Source organism: Rosa rugosa, chromosome 6, assembly GCF_958449725.1.
Source record: "Rosa rugosa chromosome 6, drRosRugo1.1, whole genome shotgun sequence".
NCBI classification, from domain to species: domain Eukaryota; kingdom Viridiplantae; phylum Streptophyta; class Magnoliopsida; order Rosales; family Rosaceae; genus Rosa; species Rosa rugosa.
The window spans coordinates 54,633,532-54,652,706 of record NC_084825.1 but is presented as its reverse complement, the minus strand read 5'-3'; the positions used below and the strand labels follow the sequence as shown (position 1 = coordinate 54,652,706).

Here is a 19,175-nt window from a genome sequence, read left to right as displayed (position 1 = left end):
TTCATGAATCAAAAATGGCACACATACGATGTGCATTAAAGCTTTAGATGCTTTTTACCTTTCAATCGAATGTGAAGTCTCACCTTATTAATAATTTAATATAGTCTAATAATAATTAATATTCCTTAATTTCTAATCAAATTTGATGGACCTACTCTCACTACTACCTACAAGAAAAATGAGTGTTAATTTGTTGGTTGCTAGTTAGTCAGCTTCCCACCAAAAGAAAAAGGTGTACGTGCTTCTTTACTCCAATTTAAGAAATGAAGATGGTTATATTACTCTAACTAATTATAACATGTAAACAACGCGAACCCATCATGTCATATAGTTGCTTTGTTAGCATTTTCTTGTATAGTACTTAAATAATGTGATGTATTGTTTAAGAATATTTTCGTATTAATACTATTGAAATAAGCTCGTTGAATTTCTCATATTTTTTTAATTTAAAAATATTATGTATGTAGTATATATAATCTTTTAATTTTTTTTTCTTTCATATTTTACACATATTATGAAATATAAATTAATATTTTAGAATATAAAACTTAATTAATTAAGTATTAAAAATGCTTTGCCAAACTTTTCAATGAATTATCATATGAACTTGTCTAAATAGTATATGTATTTTTTTTCCGCATATTATAAACACATTGTGTATTTTACTAATGGTACATTAGATAAATCTTCACCTATTATGCGATGTGTTGAAAATGTGTAAAAGTAATAGATAGATAGGTTAATTAACAACAGTAAATAGTGCTTATTTATGTCGCATTCTTGAAGAACTGTTATGACATGTAACTTCGTTTTTTTTAAATGAATTTGACGTTTTTGCTCAAATATGAAGAAATATAAGGATTGTTGGTGAAGACACGTGTTAGTTAAAGGCCAATTAGTATAAGTAAAGTTCAATTACAACTCCAAATAGAAAAGTAAGAAAAATCAATATCTTGTCCAGGAAAATTGATTAGTACAAATAAAGTTGATGTCTCTTTGCCTGAAAAGCAGGGCACTATGGATACATCTTTGCCACTGAGAAAGTTACTATCCTCTGCTCACACCCTCCTCACTTTTCAGGTTAAAGAAAGAACCACGGGGTTAATCACTGCAAGTGGCCTAGTGGTTTTTGCTTAGTTGGCTGTGCTCCCCAACTTAGGTTCGAACTCCGAAGCTGTCAAAGTGGTCAGGCACTGTGCTGCAATGCACAGTTGGAGTATTTCACATGCGCCGAAAGAGTTTATTTTGGGCTTAGGAAGCCTTTGGGTTCTCAAGTTAAAAAAAAAATAACGGGGGTATCTTAGTCTTTTCTGAATCATCTGTTCCTGAAGCTGAAAGTGCGCGCACACACAGTCTCTCTCTCTCTCTCTCTGAGAAAGCAGTTACCGGGAGTGGTATTGTACAACAAAAGTAGAAGTTGAGAGGAGAGACAGGAAAACCAACCCAGATCATAATTGCTGTTAAATTCTCTGTTTTTGGTTCCTCTCTCCAACTTGAACTTAGTCTGTCTTCCTTCCTTTTCTAGAAGTACAGAAATTACAATAATAATAATGTCATCTGTCATCTTGTAAACCCTTTCTTTCTTGCACATCTCATCTGCTTTCACTTGAAATGTCAGCATTTTAGGACCCCATCACCATCTCCTTCATCTTACACCTTACTACTCATACTCATAGTGCTCCACTACCACTACCACTACCACCGCCTCCACTTTCTTCTACCACCATGTCTTCCAAGTCCAAGTAAGCACTCTCTCTCTCTCTCTCTCTCTCTCTCTCTCACTCAGGTCAAGATCTGATTATGATTTTGGTCTTCTTCTTCTTCTTTGTCTTTGTCTTTTACTATGTGTTATCAATTTGGGGTTTTGTTTGTGATTTCCCCTTGGTTAATATTTGCTAGGGAGGGATCTGCTTATTTTTCTCGGTTCAACTAAAAGTCAAATAATTTCTTTAATTTTCCCCTGAATTTGGTCTTGATTCTTGACCCACCCGATATACTTGTGGAATTTTTGCTTGCTTTTGTTCGATCTGCTATCAACAATTTTTCAGTATAATATTTTCACGTCTCTGCACAAAGTTTCAGTTTTGGTTTAGATCCATCTCCTTTTTAAGATTTTACCACAATTTGATTTGATTCTGCTGTTGGTATCATACAAACATATGGTTTAATGGGTTGTTGTTTAAACTTGAAACAAACAGATCTAGTGTATCTGAAACTCCTAAAAAGGCAGCATCTGAAATTCCTAAGAAAGCAGCATCTGAAACTCCTAAGAAAGCATCACCAGCAACCCCGCGAGTGAGTAAACTGAGCAGGGCAGTGGGAGCTGGAGCGGGAGCGGGAGCGGCTGCTAAATCAGAATCCGATTCAGCAGCATCTCCTTCTCCTTTGCAGAATTCTCGCCTTTCAATTGATCGGTCCCCGCGCCCTGTCAACTCCCCCAAGCCAACAACAATTGAGCGTCGATCACCCAAGATCACTACCCCGCCGCCAGCTGAAGTAAGCTTTCATTTTTTACTTTATTTCTTTACTTGCATTTAACCTACAACAAAAATATGCAATGGAGGATACTTAATTATAGGCTTCTTAAAAATTAAATTGTATTCATTAATGGGAATAGCAATTTTCATTTTTCATTCTTCTCATTGATTCTATTGCAAGAGAAATTGTTCCATTGCATTTCTTTTCCTCTTTGAATGTTAAAGTAACCAAGATCTCTTCTTTCTCTCTCCCTCCCTCCCTCCTTTTGAAATAAACAATAATGTGAATGTTGATCTGTAATGATTTCCAGAAACAACCCACACGGGGCACTAAGGGATCAGAATTACAGGCTCAGTTGAGTCTTGTTCAGGAAGATCTAAAGAAAGCAAAGGAGCAGATAGATTTGATTGAAAAAGAGAAGGCAAAAGCAATCGATGATTTGAAAGAAGCACAGAGAGTGTCTGAGGAGGCAAATGAGAAGCTCAGAGATGCCTTGGTGGCTCAAAAGCGAGCCCAAGAGGATTCAGAAATCGAAAAGTTTCGTGCTGTTGAGTTGGAACAGGCAGGAATTGAAGCAGCCCAGAAGAAGGAAGGTGAATGGGAGAAAGAGCTTGAAGCTGTTAGGAATCAGCATGCGCTGGATGTGGCTACTCTACTCTCTACTACTCAAGAACTTCAAAAGCTGAAGCAAGAACTGACCATGACCTGTGATGCAAAAAACCAGGCACTGAACCATGCTGATGATGCAACTAAGATTGCTGAGATTCATGTCGAGAAGGTGGAGATTCTCTCGGCTGAGTTGACCCGGTTGAAGGGCTTACTAGAATCGAAGCAGGAATCAGAGACTAGTGAACATAGCAAGATGGTGCTTCAGCTTGAATCAGAGGTAGAATCTCTCAAGCTGCAACTTGAGAAAGCAAAAGGTTACGAGGAGAGATTGATGGAGAAAGAGACTTCCATTGAACAGCTTAACGTTGAGCTTGAGTCAGCCAAGATGGCTGAATCTTATGCTCACAGTATTGTTGAGGAGTGGAAAATTAGGGTTGAGGAATTAGAGATGCAGGTTGAGGAAGCAAATAAGGCAGAGAAATCTGCATCAGAATCTTTAGATTCAGTCATGAAACAACTAGAGGGAAACCATGACTTATTGCACGATGCAGAATCTGAAATTGCTGCTCTTAAAGAGAAGGTGAGTTTGCTGGAAATGACAATTGTAAGACATAGAGGAGATCTTGAGGAATCAGAACGCTGTCTTGGTACGACCAAGGAAGAAAATCAGAAAATGACAAAAATGGTTGAGTCACTTAAGTCTGAGCTCGAAACTGTGAAGGAGGAGAAATTGCAGGCTTTAAGCAATGAGAAACTTGCAGCATCAAGTGTTCAAAGCCTGTTAGAAGAAAAAAACAAACTCATAAATGAGTTGGAACATTCCAGGGATGAAGAAGAGAAGAGCAAAAAAGCAATGGAAAGCTTAGCTTCTGCCCTACATGAAGTCTCCACAGAAGCTAGAGAAGCAAAAGAAAAGCTGCTAACCAATCAAGCGGAGCACGATAGTTATGAGTTGCAGATAGAAGACCTTAAAATGGTCTTGAAAGCAACCAATGAAAAGCATGAAGCCATAATTGATGATGCAAAACATGAAATTCATCTTCTTACAAGTAATGTAGAACAATGCAAGACTGAGTTACAACATGCGAAGGCTGACTGGGAGCAAAAAGAACTTCACCTGGTGAATTCTGTAAAGCATTCAGAAGAAGAAAACTCTTCTATGGAAAAAGAAATAAACAGGCTGCTAAATTTGCTCAAAAGCACCGAGGAAGAAGCTTGTGCTATGAAGGAAGAAGAAGCGCAGTTGAAAGATAGCATGAAGGAAGTTGAATCTGAGGTTATCTGTTTGCAGGAAGCTGTTGCAGAAGCAAAGGCTGAGAACATGAAACTAAAGGAAAGCATATTGGACAAAGAAAATGAGTTCCAGAGTGTTATACATGAAAATGAGGAGCTCCAGAACAGGGAGGCTGCTTCTCATAAGAAGGTGGAGGAATTGTCAAAGCTACTTGAAGAAGCTGTGGCCAAGAAGCAAGCCGAGGAAAATGGTGAGCTAACGGACAGTGAGAAGGACTATGATTTGCTTCCTAAGGTAGTCGAATTCTCTGAAGAGAATGGGCATGGAAGAGAAGAGAAACTCAAAGTGGAGCTTCCACCACCTCAAAGTGTGGAACCGAAGAGTGAAAATTTATGCCAAGAGAATAATGTCTCGAATGGCAAGGCTGAACATGTGGATTCTGCTCAAATCGACACTCTGAATGGGAAACCGAAAGGTGATGAGAGCAAAGAGAAAGAAGATGACTCCGTAGAAGTTGAATATAAAATGTGGGAGAGCTGCAAGATTGAAAAGAAGGAATTTTCGCCAGAGAGAGAACAGGAGCAGGAATCGTTCGAAGAGGAAGTGAACTCAAAGGGGGATGGTGGTGAGAAATTGGATCAAATAAATGGATTAACTTCAACTGAAAGTGTTGATGACAGTGCAACTTCTCCATCAAAGCAGCAACAACAGAAGAAGAAGAAGCCTTTACTCCGCAAATTTGGAAGCCTTCTCAAGAAGAAGGGCACTAGCAACAACAAGTAGAGATACCCAGCTTTCTCTGATTTGTGGCCAATTAGCAGGCAAGTATACTGGATATTGTTTTGCACGTATTTGTGTCCTTTCGTATTCTTTTGGTTCTGATTTCCAGTATAGGTTTAAAATGAAGAGGTGTGCATTATCTTTAGGACTTTTTTAAGTGATTTCCCATTTGGGCAGTTTCTTGTATGTGATGAAGATTTATATTTTCCCCTTCATTTTGTTTCTCTGCTTGGCCTGATAAGCTAGATTTCATGAAAAAGGAGTGGTCATATGAACTTGTATCTTAATGTGATTTCATCTATTGGGTAACTGAGTGTTATTTGTTTGTCCTAAAAACAAAACAGCTTCCAAGTTTAGTGTTTGATTTTATAATGTTTATCATGAACTTGGTTGTAATTTCATCATGTTGCTAGCTTACTTCTCTTCATCCAACTAGAAAACAGTCCTACTGATCTACCAAGTGTCATAGTGGGAATCCTGTGTTCATGTTTGGTGTGGGTAATGTAATGGTAATGAGGTAGATGCTGTGGTTAAACTCGGTTCTGCTTGGCTTCGACAGCAAGGTAAGAGTGTCAGAAAGGAAAAATTCATGTCAATGGCATTGGAGGAAGAACAACAACTGTATATAAATACAGAATGTCTATCCTTACCTCCAGATTCTGAAACCTCAAAACACACATAACGGCCAATGAAATGTGTCTGACTGCACATGCAATCATTCAAATACCTAATTGTCAATTGCCTCAAGTGCAAGTTTGTAGACTATCTATATTTTAACAGCTGAGAGTCTGGGAGACCAGAAGTTTTGTTTTGTTTGCTGCCTGTTAGCTTTTGTCTCCTTTGGCAAGCTGAGAACTTTTCTGCGCCGTGTCCTTATTATTTTGGTAGCAAGATTTGTTCCTCCCAAGAAGCATTTCTTAAACAGTTCTGTTGAGCCTTGGGATAGCTTGGATTATCTTATTCATCAGCAGAACTTTTACTAATTAAATATTTGACTATCTCGGTTCGTGTACCACTTTTATACACGTATATGGGTAGAATGAAGGAACTATTACCACAAATCGAATGGTTCATGTTTTCTTGGGTGAAGCTAATCTGAAACTTCCTTGGAAAAGAAAAAGTGATTTGTGTATGAAAATTATTCAAAGATTCTTCATGACAAAAGCACCCCACCTGCACTTGGTATAGTTTCACCTAAAAAGCAAAATCCTTTTCTTTTTCTTTGTCTTAATCCAAATGAATGGAATATTTGCACTTGTTTTTTAGTTGATGTGATTCTGTACAGAGTTATTAAAAGACGTTTAATATTGTTCCTATTTAGGATGAAGATGAGGATTACAGTTACCTTGCAATCTTGCAGTTTCAAGTTTTTCTTCCACAGTTCCGCATTTCCATTTTCTGCTCAAATTCAACTTTGATAAATTAGAATTAGGTTGTGCTAGGGTTGTACCTGATCGAACTCCGATTTTTTTATTTTTTTATTTATTAACAAAAAGAAGCAACTCAAGTGGACAAAATTAAAGCGGATAAAAACATGCACTAACAATGTGAAGTTTAAATCACCAAAATTGAGTCCATATGATCGTGGAAAGCTTTGTTTTGCTATTTTCTTACTTTCTGAAACAAAATAAAAGAGTGGGCTTGTGTTTGAACTTTGAACTTTGAGCTATGGTATGGTACATTAATGTATGATAATACATTAAGTAGAATACATAAGTAGACTGTCTTCATATGGGTGGGTATATAATCTGAAGAGAAAAATTCAGCTACCGTCTCCAAACTATGCTGCCAAGGCCAATTTGATACCCGAACTCTCAAAAGTATCAATGTGATACCCAAACACATATTTTGACACCAACGTGATACTTCCGTCCAAAATTTCTGACTGCACCGTTTCTTTGCTTACGTGGCAAGCACATGAAGACCAAAAACTAAGAAAAAGACCAATTTGCCCTTTTCTTTGTTAATTGTTTTTTTTTTTTTCCTTCTTTTTCTTTTTCCTTGTTCTTTATCTTCTTTATCTTCTTATTCTTCTTCTTCTCAGATGATCTGAGTCTCTGGGACTTAAAAAAACCGAAAGAAGATATCAGGGGGACTCGTGAGGGAGAAAAAGAACGCGCCCCAGGCGCGAGAGGAAAAAAGAAAGGAAATTCGGAGGAGGGCTCTCTCTCCCGGCTGATCGCCGATGGATCCTCCGTCGCTGCGCTCCGGTCCGGGAGGGGAGGCTGTTTGTTAAGCTGTGGAGGGGTGCCAAGGATGCGACGTGGCTCTAGGTAGGTGGCTGGGATGTTGTGCCGGTTTGGGTGACAGTCGCGGGGGTGCTGCGAATCGATCCGCCATCTGGGTTCATGGTTGACGGTCGCGGGGGTGCTGCGAATCGATCCGCCATCTGGGTTCATGGGTGACGGTCGCGGGGGTGCTGCGAATGGATCCGCCATCTGGGTTCATGGGTGACGGTCGCGGGGGTGCTGCAAATCGATCCGCCATCTCGGTTCATGGGTGATGGTCGCGGGGGTGCTGCGACGGATCTCGGGGCTCCGGCGGTGGCTTCTGACGTCATCGCCCTGCGTGTGTTGGCTGTGGCTGTTCGGATCTGGTGTTGGTGGGGCCGATCCCGATGGGATCTGACTCGATCTCTGTCTTGGATCTGCTGGGGGTCTTCAGATTAGTGTAGGGGTGTCTTGCGGCGTGTTAGGGCTGTGCTGCGACGGAGGTTTTCGGGTTGGCGCTGTTTTGACGCGTGGTGATGGCGTGGTGGCGGTTTTCTGGAGCTTGCCGGCTATTCATGTAAATTTATGCTTTTACTGCACCTGCGGAAAATTTTGTTCAGACCGACGAGGATTTCTTTGACAAATTGATTGATGATGATGACAATGATTTTTCTGGGTATTCACATAGTTTTGTAGCAAAATTTGAGCTTGATGTGGTTTAAGATATTTTGAAATTGAGTATATCGGATGTAGGTGCCAGTGGCAAGAACAGGGTTGAATCTTTGACTCATGGGGAAGATATTCCTACATGAAACCCAGGAAGCATGAATCTTTGACTCAAATTTCAAGGCTTTATTGAGCAAATAATCAGAAATAAGTCCCAAAAGAGCTGTTTAAAGTTCAAACAAAAACCCAGAAAACAGAAATGAATGAAAATAAATAAATAAAAAGTTAAAAACATGACTGGTAATTAAAGCAGAGGAAAGAACAAAAACCCAGAAACTGAAACTTGAATAGGAGCTCAGAAATGGATAGACAACACATATATGGAGGTGATAGATAGCATTATGTCGGAGATAAGATTGAAGAGAGGAGAGAGCTAAAGTAAAGCGAAGAAAGGAAGAGGTGAATCTGAGTTATGATTGGAGGTAGTGTTGGGAAGAAGAAGAAGAAGAATTGGAGTGGGAGGAGGTAGTGTTGGGAAGAAGGAGAAGAATTGGAGTTGGGAGAGAGAGCTCGGTTCATGGTTTCGTTCCTTTTTTTTTTTTTTAATTAGCTAGTAGTGAAAGACTAATCTGCCCTTGATAAAAAAAAAATTTTGTCTCCACGTCAGCAAAGAAACGGTGCCGTCAGAAATTTTGGACGGAAGTATCACGTTGGTGTCAAAATATTTGTTTGGGTATCACATTGATACTTTTGAGAGTTCGGGTATCAAATTGGCCTTGGCAGCATAGTTTGGGGACGGTAGCTGAATTTTTCTCTAATCTGAAGCTAGTCTATGATGGTAGAAGAGTTGACGTACAAAAGTAAACAAATATGAAGGAGCGCGTTAAGCAGTAAGCAGTAGGCAGTAGGCAGTAGGCAGTAGGGTAACTCACTCGGTCACACAATTACACATTAGTCCCTCTACAATCTACATTACTTCGTCGAAAAGAAAAGAAAAGAAAAGAAAACTTTTCGTAAAAAAAATCCATCATCCAGTTCACTCGCTCTCAAATCCAAATCGGAATTGAGTCGTCGGCGGGCGGGCGGCAAGCAACATGTGGTTCGAAATCATCTGCGGCCTGGTGCTTTACAGACTGTACAAGTTGATCTTCTCCGACGGCGACGACGTCTTGGATATCGAGACCTCTGATTCTACTGCTCTCTTCGCCGTCGCCGACAGGCTCGCTAAGCTCTACGATGGCGCCAAGGTCTACGTTGGCCTCCGGATCCCCGACGCCGATACCGCTTCCCCTCAGCACATCGATTTGGTTCTCCTCAGCAAAGGGTACGTAATTCTTCCTTTTTCTTCTCCAATTTGGGCCGATTCACTTGGCTAACAGACTCTACTGTCTATATTCTTCTATAACAATAATAATAATAAATAATAAAGGCAGGCAGTGGTGATAGCCGTGAAGAACTTGTCAGGATTCATCTCCGTCAAGCCCGATGGCAGCTGGGTTTCTGAGAGCCTCACTAAACACAAATCAGAGCAGCATCCTGATCCTGTCAGTCACTCACCTCTTCTCTCCTCTCTACTAGCACTAGCATACCATCTTATGTTTGTTGACTAGTTGCATTGCATATGACTTTTGATTTCTGATTATTGACTTTGTTTCGTATTTTGTTGATAATCTCTTCTGTTTGGTTTTTGGATCTTTCAGTAATACCTTCACAGTATTATCAGCAAAAGAGACAGCAGGGAAATTGAGGTCTTACATGTGTTTCGTTTAATTTTTGTATGTTTCAGCTGGCGGAGACAAAAAGACAAGCTTCAATTCTTGAGTCCTATCTTGAACAAAGAGGAGCTGCTTTACCACAAGGATATTTGTCTTGCAAAGTAATACTTTCCAATCCAAAAGTATGGTATGTGCTCACATTTCCTAATCCGACCTCTATGAGTAGTATATATCTGAACAAGTTAAACTGCCGACTGTCTTTACAAAAACATTCAAGTGCAGTGAAATATGGAATGCAACTTCATTAGACTCCATATGCTAATTCCTAATAATTGATCTGTATTAAAAGTCTTATTTCACATACATTCTTTCTTGTAGTACTATTCAGTCAAGCAGTTTCCCACCAGAAATCATTACTTATGACCAGTGGGTACAAATGAAACCAGAACCAAAAAGTATGTTTTCTGGTTGGATGAACGGCGCATTCCGTGGTGGAAAGAAAGAGATGCAAGAATCTATTCATCAGAACCTTAATTTCATTCTTAGTACAGCACCAATGTGGGATAGGTTTGTTCCCTCTACACCTTTTGCTGGTAAATATTGCATGGGAATTGGATGAGGTTTTATCTTTTAGGCCTCGGTGAAGCAAGCTGAACTTTAATCTGATACAATGCAGAATTATGATATGCATTGCATAGTATACACAAGCAAACATATAATAAATCAATAGATGGCATTGGTAAAAAAATAAAAATAAAGTGAAACAGATGGGTAACTAAATACGGTGAGATTATCCAAGTATCAGCTAGCATCACTATGAACAACAATAATGTTAGACTCCTCCACTGGAGGGGAAGTCACTTGGGATGTTGGGATGAGGCAGCGCTTCAACTTATCTTTATTCTTTAAGCCATTACTTTCCATCCAATTTGGAATCACAGGGAAATTGACTGTTATATATCTAAGGATCCATCTGGTTCATTCATGTATGGGATTTTTTTTTTTCCATGTTACTGTTGATGCGTGCCACTTGAGGAAAACCTTGTTTCATGATTGGCCTGCAGGTTGGAGCTTAAAGGTAACAAGTATGTTCTTGGGGAATTTCTGGAATTCAAGGGTAAGCAGGAAGATGTTCAGGCTTTGAGGCATATTAAAAGATCAAAAATTAGCCGCCTTGTTGTCCAAAAGACAAGCATGCTTGGATTTGGTAATTTCTCACGTTTCTGGTTATTATTTATGCTTAACTAATTCGAAATGTTCTACAATGAAGAGGCCTGTCTTAAGCTATATGTTCACTTAGTTATCCTTTTATTTTGGCAGCCCCTTCAAGGCTCCAAGTTCTGTATACTCGTCGTGATTACCGAAGTGAAGGAGCTTCAGCTTCTGAGTGGAAAGAAGCAAATGTAAGGTCAAGCACGGAGGTTGTCTTTCAGCTTGACAATTCTTCAAGAGTCCGCAAGTTTAAGCTCTCCTCAATTTGTTCTATGTCTCTGAGTGCTTAAAGATTTTGCTGCTGAATACTCACTGGTGCAGATTGAAGATTTCGAGAAAGTGTCTTCTGTTTTTTCTTTTGTTGGCCAATGGGAGTAGTCTTTTTCTTTGTAATTCTCGTCTTTTACATTTAGATGCGTGGTGATGTACATATGGCAATAAGGGGTCTAAGTTTAGGATGATTTACTTATTGCAAATCAAATTTAAACGGGTGCATATAGTTAGGTATAACTACAAGGCCAAAGTTCACCTGCTACAGCATGTTTGCAAGTTTAGTGAACCTTGGTCGTGCTGCTCGTGCACACTACATGTTGTGTTTTTTACGCAATAATTGTTGCTCTAAAATGGAATCATGGAGATACTTGAGAGTTATTCTTGCTCAAGACTTTCTTTTAAAAAGATGGAAAGGAGAGAAAATTGAGATACCACGTTGCAAGTAATTATGACATTTTAAACATGAATTCATAATACAAACTCAACCAAGGCGCTGATTCGATTTGGCTGGATTACATACAGAGAGACACGGTTATCCTTTTGAGCCTTTTAAGTGAAAGAATCACCTTGGGGAGAAGATGGATTTGTAAGACAATTCACTAAATCTCAGAATGAGAATTCTTCTGGCACTTCTCCAAATCTGCTAGATAAGAAGCTCTTGTATGTGTCTTGAAGATTCCCACCTAAGATGTTGTATTACACAAAATTCATCATAGGTATACACACATTCATTCACAAAGAAGGCGAAAGACAGTAAAAGGGTCATGATTGAGGTTACCTTTTGCTTGGAACGGTGGGATGTTATTTGACAGAGTTGATTCCACCAACCGAGCAAAATCTTTGCCTGATATATATCACGTATAAATGACATAGCAACCCATTAACTAATCAGAGTGTTATAATGAAATCACCGTCAAATTATAACACGGATGGCGAAGCACAAGATAGAAAATAAGGATTTCACGGTGCAGCTAGCTTGCTTGAGCTACATCCCCTTAGTTTTTTACTGCATGCATAGATGAGAGAAACTAGAACTATACTCAATTATCATCATTTTCCAACTGAATACTAAAACCCACCAATTCAGATATACTTGCATGTACTTCTAACCTAGCAACCTTTCTTGTATTATTAGTAAGGAGGAAGCAGGGCATAGCACTTATCTTCTTTAATCACCTTGCCCTCACATACATATTCATTGAGTTTCCCCAAATAATAGGCCACACACACCCGCAGAAGCGAAAAATGAAAGAAACTGATTGATAATCCTTTGTTAAAACATTTTGCACAGAACATTTGATTCTGGGTATAGAAAGAAGTCAAAGAAGTCACATGGATTTCAGAACGCCACTAAAACTAATCACATCAAGATGTTACTCCCTATCCAAGAGAAAGTCCAAGTCATCCGATTTGCTCTTACCAGTTGCACCCTTTTCTCCTCCATTGGCATTAACCAGGTAGGATGAGATCCGGTCATCTTTCAACTGCAGTAAGATAAATTACTCATATAAATGTATAACAAGATTACTAAGTTTATCTAAATGGTGAAAGCATATTGTTAACAAAACAACTTGTTTAACTTAATTTCTTTTCTTCTTTTTTGATGAGATCATCCAAGCTTAACCTTCAACAGAAACTCCTTCGCTAGTTCCAACAGGTCAATAGATGAAGGGCCTTTGCTGTATGCAGGCATGAACTTCCCATTTTGATAACCAGCCAGGAAGTGATAAGCTGCCTGGCCAGGTGCAAGCTTTGATACAGAAGGTATAACACCAGAACTGCTTGAACAGAATGGCAAAAAGGGCAGTGTTTTTACACATTAGGAAACAGAAGAAACATGAAAAGAAGCAAGTGGTGGTGTGGATTTCATCTTCTGAGGAAAAATAATTGAGATGCACCGACATTCACATAAGTTGACAACAACAAACTGAAAACGATTTATTGAGGAAAAGAGGAGTTTACATAAAGGAAAAAGAGACAGCATAATTAAATCACTCATAGACCAGGGTACAAGTAGTTCCTAAACTCATCTTTCATAAAATACCCCAGAATTGGCTGGCTTTATAACTACCATAAATGGTAACTTCACACTTGGCATACTGCAGTGTTGCAAATTTTACCGCCTAAACCAGGAAAGTTTACTTGTTTGTAATATATCTTGACCTTAGTTAATACGGCTTATAGAATCAGTACGACATGCCCAATAGATCCATGAAAATTTAGGTTTTTAGTCCAGTTGATGTCAAATGCGGCATCCAACTGTATCTTACATCATCCTATAAAAAGTATTTAACCTTCTTTAGAAGGACAAAACCAATAACCAACCTTTGAAAGATAATTATCAATTGTACACTGTACAGTGGAGGAAAACACTATGCCAGCACAGACAACAGATCCTATTCAAAGCATGACGGAAGCAAACAACTGTGTAAAGGGTTCTATTACCTGTCAAAAGTTGCAAGGACTACAGCAGCTGGCAACTTGAATAGATTTGAGCTACCAGAGCTTCCAGTTTGAAACAATGGGGCAACAGCTTCAGAAGAAAGAATAACACCTATATCTCCTGGCACCAACAGATCTCCACACCCCTTAATGGTATCTTCTGGTGCAAATAAAAGAAGCACAGAATCACCAAACACTAAAAGCCTGAAAATTTGCAACCTCCTAATGTAAATCACGCAGTGCATCCAAAATAAAACTCTAGTGCTCCAAAAGAGAATGAAAGTGTACCTTGCAGATAGGGGAAGGCCTCTTCGGGCAAATATAACAGGTCCGGACAAGGCAGCTAGTGCTTGTTTAGTTGCATTTGAATCTGAGAAGGCATTGCCACATAAAACAAGTGAAGAACGCTCAATATCAGCAGCTATAAGTGCATTTTCTCCTTTCAATTCAAGGCCAATAATGTCTCCAATGTCTGGACTGCATGATCAGATGAGAGAGATACAAATTGGCTTAGGAAAATGTAGGTAGCAACAGTAATAAATTTCAGAAAACGGAGGGATCTTCGATCTAAAGGTTGGCATTTCGACCACTTAATAAATATCCTAGCTAATTGACATAAAACTATATGTCTGTCAGCAGTTGTGGGTTAGTACTGACATAAAAATGAGAGAATGAAAAGTTAACACACCTTATAGAAGTAGCCACATAAACTGTTAAAGGACGAGAATCATGAGAGACTGCACGGGTGGGTGTCCCCCAGAGAATGCTGGAAAGTGACAATACAGCAGATGGGCTATCACTTATAACGCGAACTTTTGCACCAGCTTTGAGTGATGAACCAACTGCCCCATCATGGACATATATGTTTGACATGGATGATATGTGATTCGTAACCTGTATCAACATCATATAAGACTGAAGCGAGCATTACAGATGGATGGTAAGCGCTAAGCGCTAAGCGCTAAGCACTAAGCAGAGCAAGAAGAAGAGAAAGAGCAAACGTGCCTGTTTTAAAAGTTTGCCGAACTGCGGCTTGGAAATTTTACAAGCTTCTCCGGTGACATTTCCTCTAACATAAACCGCAAGTCCAGACAGTGATTCTAAGAGCCACAAAAAGGAGAATGATTTAAGTAGTAGTATGTAAATATGAAGGAATCAGGAATCAGGAATCAGGAATCAGGAATCAGGAATCAGGAATTCAAGTAGGTTAAGTAAGTAAGTGTACCTGCAACTGTTGCACCATGGAGATAGAGTTGAGAGGAGTTCAAGTTTTGAAAAGCTTTGTCCTTTACAATTACACCTCTTCCCGCCAAACCCCAATTCAGACCACCACAAAATTCCCGCACGCTGCTGCGATGAAGTAATCGGAGGATCCTCATTTGTCGACCGAGTGCGCGCGATGAGCATTGCAATTCGGCCTTTATGCAGTATTGGGCCAAAACCAAGTTAAAGAAGCAGGCCTGCTCCCCAGTTGGTTAAGGCCTCCTCCATAATTGGGCCTGTAATGTCTAAGGCCTGCTCCCGAATTTTGAGCACTCGTCAGGCCTGCTCCAGAGGACTCGGGCTTTTATTAAAAAAACAATCTTCTTAACCCGAGAAGCAGAAACGGGGGTGGATAGTTTGGGGAAGACAGAGGAAGAAGAAGATACGGCAAAGGCAGCTCTAGTGGATCTGATCTGGTCTATCTATCAAAGTGAGTCGCACTTCCTATTCATCTCTGTGTGTGTGCGCTTCAGCTTTCTTAACTTTTGGCTATTTGACACAAATCCTCATTTCATGTACTTGAGAATCAGATAGATTGTTGCTTACATAATTGTAAATTACATGATATATAGGCGTCTTGGTAATGGGAAAGCTGAGCCAATTTTGTATCTTTTGTCCATGCATGGACAAAACTGTGTTCAGTATTTATGGGACATATGAAAACCTTTAGACCCATTACCAGCAGTTTTGAAGTTGGTGAGGTGGATGGTAAGTGCAGAGTGGATTTGAATTTTCCCACACCAACACCAACAACAACAGTGATGGAGGCCATTTCAATTGTAGAGGAGCCTCATGATGCCATGGAGTTTGAATCTCATGAAGCTGCATATGATTACTACAAAGCATATGCCAAGTCTGTGGGTTTCGGCACTGCTAAATTGAGCAGTCGTCGATCTAGGGCGTCCAAAGAATTCATTGATGCCAAATTTTCATGCATAAGATATGGAAACAAGCAGCAGTCCGATGATGCCATCAATCCCCGGCCTTCCCCCAAAATTGGTTGCAAGGCAAGCATGCATGTGAAGCGCAGGCCAAATGGTAATTGGTATGTCTATAGTTTCGTAAAGGAGCACAACCATGAGCTTTTACCGGCTCAAGCACATTTCTTTCGCAGCCACAGAAATGCAGACCCGCTTAAGAATAACAACGATGTTAGGATGCGAAGACGGAAGAATGTGAATTCAGTGTCCAGCTTATTCAGTGCATATCAGAATGTTGATTGTTTAGAGAGTTATTTGAGAAATCAGCATGATAAGGGACGGTCCTTGTCTCTAGAGTCAGGGGATGCTCAAGTGCTACTGGAATGCTTTATGCGCATGCAGGAAGAAAATCCAAAATTCTACTATGCAGTTGATCTAAATGAAGAGCACCGGTTGAGAAATGTGTTCTGGGTAGACTCCAAAGGAATGGAAGACTACACCAACTTCAGTGATGTTGTTTTCTTTGACACCACATACTTCACAAACAAGTATAAAATGCCCTTGGTTCTTTTTATAGGAGTGAACCATCATATTCAACCCACGTTAATGGGTTGTGCATTGATTGCGGATGAGACGGTTTATACTTTTGTGTGGTTAATGCAGACATGGTTAATAGCAATGGGGGAACAAGCTCCACGAGTGATACTCTCTGACCAGAACGACGCCATCAAAGCGGCTATTGCAGCAGTATTTCCAGGCACACGCCATTGCTTTTCTTTGTGGCATATAATGGAGAAAATACACGGGCAGCTCGAGTTTTGGAGCATGTGGAATGATACTTTTATGGCTGAGTTTAATGAGTGTGTTTTTAAGTCCTGGTCAGAAGAACAATTTGACAAGAGATGGTGCAAACTGCTTGATAAGTTTAATCTGAGAGAAGTTGAATGGATTCAGTCCTTGTATGAAGATCGTACTCATTGGGTGCCCACTTTCATGAGAGATATATCCTTTGCTGGATTGTCTCCAACTTCACGGTCGTCAAGTTTGAATTCATCATTTGACAAATATTTCCAAGCGGAAACTTCAGTACCAGAGTTTATGGAAAGTTACAGGGTAATTCTTGAAGATAGGTATGAAGAGGAAGCAAAAGCAAATTTTGATGCTTGGCATGAAACACCCGAGTTGAAGTCTCCATCACCTTTTGAGAAGCAACTGGCACTGGTGTACACACGGGAAGTTTTTAAAAACTTCCAAGTGGAGGTTTTGGGAGCAGCTGCTTGTCATCTTAAGAAAGAAAGTGAAGACATGACAACCACAACGTACAGTGTAAAAGACATTGAAGATGAACAGAATTATATAGTGGAGTGGAACGAATCGAAGTCGGATATATGTTGTTCGTGCCATTCATTTGAGTATAAAGGTTATCTCTGCAGACATGCTATTGTTGTTCTCCAAATGTCTGGTGTTTTCACCATACCTGCCAAATATGTATTGCAGCGGTGGACAAATACTGCTATGAGCAGGCATGCCATTGGCGAAAAATTGGATGAGGTACAATCTAAGGTCCGTCGTTACAATGATTTATGTCGACGAGCCATAATATTGGGTGAAGAAGGGTCACTTTCTCAGGAGAGTTATGATCTAGCATTATGTGCCATAAAAGAAGCTTTAAAGCAATGCACGAGTTTGAACACCTCTGTTGAAAGCAATGCAAAACCTAATGACTTGGCAATAGATGGTATTTGTGGTATTGAAGAGAGTCAATGTGGTATGACATCTGATGACAAGATTTTTGGTCCGAAAGTGAGTACTGCTAGCAAGACTCCTAGGAGAGTTGGGACTGGGAAAGTGGTGGCAAGGCATGGGAAAGGAAAGGTATAAAATGGTGGCTTACAAGGTCTACTTGTATCTTTTTCATATTCGAAAATATTTTAGATGCATTAATGTGAGAGATAAATTCTGCTTCATTTGCATACAGGTACCTCAGCCGGAAGATATGAGAGTTGGAACACAAGACCAGTTTCCCCAAATGGTATGTGATGCTGCCTCCCATCTTAATTCTGTTTTATTAGTGGAATTTTTCTTTCTTTTCTGCTTTGATTTTGATGTTGTAAACTTTTGTAGAAAGATACTTCATTTTGCCCAAAAAAAGAAATTATTATGACATACTGGATGTGATTAGTTGCAAACATAATTTTAATCATGGATCAAAAATACAGCTAGTATAAGTTAGAAAGAAGTGAGGATGTTCACAGGTTCTTTTGGTTTAGGTTTCTCCCCTGCTTTGATAAACTGTATCTGGGAGTATTTGACTTAGTGGATGGACCAGGATATGTGCTAGAGACTTATAAGTTTAATTGGTGTCGTAAAGTTTTGAAATATACCATATTGTGGTGACTAAGGTATAATTTTGTATGGAACTTTTCTGTTGTGGAAAATAGCATTGAGGTCGGTGGGTGCAAGTTGATTTATAGTATTAGCATTAACAGATGCTTGTTCCTTCCTTGTGGCAGCAAGTTTGTTCTGAGACAAGGCCGCCTATGCTGATGCAGCTACATAATGTGGTGCCTCCGCAGTTGCATAATATGGTGCCATCAATGTTTCAAAATGTCGCACCGGCACAGTTCCATAACGTGGCTTGTTCGACACCTGTGCAGGAGAATCGTCTCCCTCAATAACTTGGAACTTTTCCTCCTCTTGTTTTTAAGAATGAGTGTTGTTTATATATCCCATGTACAGTAGAAAGTAGAGACGAACTGAACTGAACTGAACTAGTGTAGGTTTCAGCACTCCTCAATTTTACAGGTGCGTGCCTAAGACACTGTTAAAAGTATGCAAATACATCGTATATGTTGTGCACCTGGATTTCAATTTGGTGATAGGACTCTAGGAGTAATGAAAAAAATAGACGGAGAGTTGTTGATGATTCTTGCACCTTTTGTCAAGAGGCTTTGTCTCATTCCCTGTGTCGGTGAGAGGAAAAGATGGAATCGGATTCCAGCATCCGTTTTTCATCGCCAATTTCGTATCTCAGAAAGTGCACTTGGTTCCGTCTTTCTTCTTCTTGGCAGAGTTTAAAATTAGTTGGATGGCGATATTGGGATTCTATAGCCGGACTCCTCCGTTGACGTTTTTGGTTATAATTTTGATTCACGGAGGAATTAGTGTTAGTATGATACTTGTATCACATCACTTGTCAAGTGGCGGCATCTAAGCATTTGCATCCGATTCCGCTCCCCTCTTCACACGTCTACAAAATCAGGTCGACTAGACCCGCCAGAAAAAAGGAGTAGAGTACAAGGTTTGGAGGGGATGAAATCTGCTGTCCCTAAAAATACTGTGCCAAACCAGTCCCCATGCATTCATTGGTCCA

At 39.7% G+C, this 19,175-nt stretch overlaps 4 protein-coding genes across 5 annotated transcripts; 3 read left to right on the top strand and 1 right to left on the bottom strand.

Annotated features, from left to right (window-relative positions):
• The first annotated feature begins 1,356 nt into the window (after nucleotides 1-1,356).
• LOC133714113 (WEB family protein At5g16730, chloroplastic-like) lies at nucleotides 1,357-5,410 on the top strand. The gene is made up of 3 exons (XM_062140190.1): nucleotides 1,357-1,742; nucleotides 2,199-2,496; nucleotides 2,789-5,410. The coding sequence occupies exons 1-3, from the start codon at nucleotides 1,726-1,728 to the stop codon at nucleotides 5,102-5,104; spliced, it is 2,631 nt and encodes an 876-aa protein (XP_061996174.1). The 5' UTR covers nucleotides 1,357-1,725; the 3' UTR covers nucleotides 5,105-5,410.
• Nucleotides 5,411-8,953: 3,543 nt separating this feature from the next.
• Nucleotides 8,954-11,566, top strand: LOC133715968 (uncharacterized). Its single transcript, XM_062142684.1, has 6 exons — nucleotides 8,954-9,301; nucleotides 9,407-9,521; nucleotides 9,764-9,879; nucleotides 10,071-10,259; nucleotides 10,757-10,899; nucleotides 11,013-11,566. Exons 1-6 carry the CDS (start codon nucleotides 9,072-9,074, stop codon nucleotides 11,192-11,194), a joined length of 975 nt encoding a protein of 324 aa, XP_061998668.1. The 5' UTR covers nucleotides 8,954-9,071; the 3' UTR covers nucleotides 11,195-11,566.
• Nucleotides 11,567-11,636: 70 nt separating this feature from the next.
• Nucleotides 11,637-15,029, bottom strand: LOC133715967 (uncharacterized). The gene is made up of 9 exons (XM_062142683.1): nucleotides 14,845-15,029; nucleotides 14,625-14,719; nucleotides 14,308-14,513; nucleotides 13,908-14,096; nucleotides 13,623-13,823; nucleotides 12,802-12,955; nucleotides 12,598-12,661; nucleotides 11,956-12,021; nucleotides 11,637-11,860 (listed from the first exon to the last, which is right to left on the bottom strand). The coding sequence occupies exons 1-9, from the start codon at nucleotides 14,996-14,998 to the stop codon at nucleotides 11,784-11,786; spliced, it is 1,206 nt and encodes a 401-aa protein (XP_061998667.1). The 5' UTR covers nucleotides 14,999-15,029; the 3' UTR covers nucleotides 11,637-11,783.
• A 179-nt stretch (nucleotides 15,030-15,208) lies between these two features.
• LOC133715966 (protein FAR1-RELATED SEQUENCE 4) lies at nucleotides 15,209-18,667 on the top strand. 2 transcript variants are annotated; one of them, XM_062142682.1, is made up of 4 exons: nucleotides 15,209-15,312; nucleotides 15,455-17,677; nucleotides 17,781-17,834; nucleotides 18,316-18,667. In XM_062142682.1, exons 2-4 carry the CDS (start codon nucleotides 15,530-15,532, stop codon nucleotides 18,478-18,480), a joined length of 2,367 nt encoding a protein of 788 aa, XP_061998666.1. In that variant the 5' UTR covers nucleotides 15,209-15,312; nucleotides 15,455-15,529; the 3' UTR covers nucleotides 18,481-18,667. The 2 variants fall into 2 exon arrangements, with proteins under 2 accessions (XP_061998666.1, XP_061998665.1); XM_062142681.1 differs by having other exon boundaries at nucleotides 15,224-17,677.
• The last annotated feature ends 508 nt before the right edge of the window (nucleotides 18,668-19,175 follow it).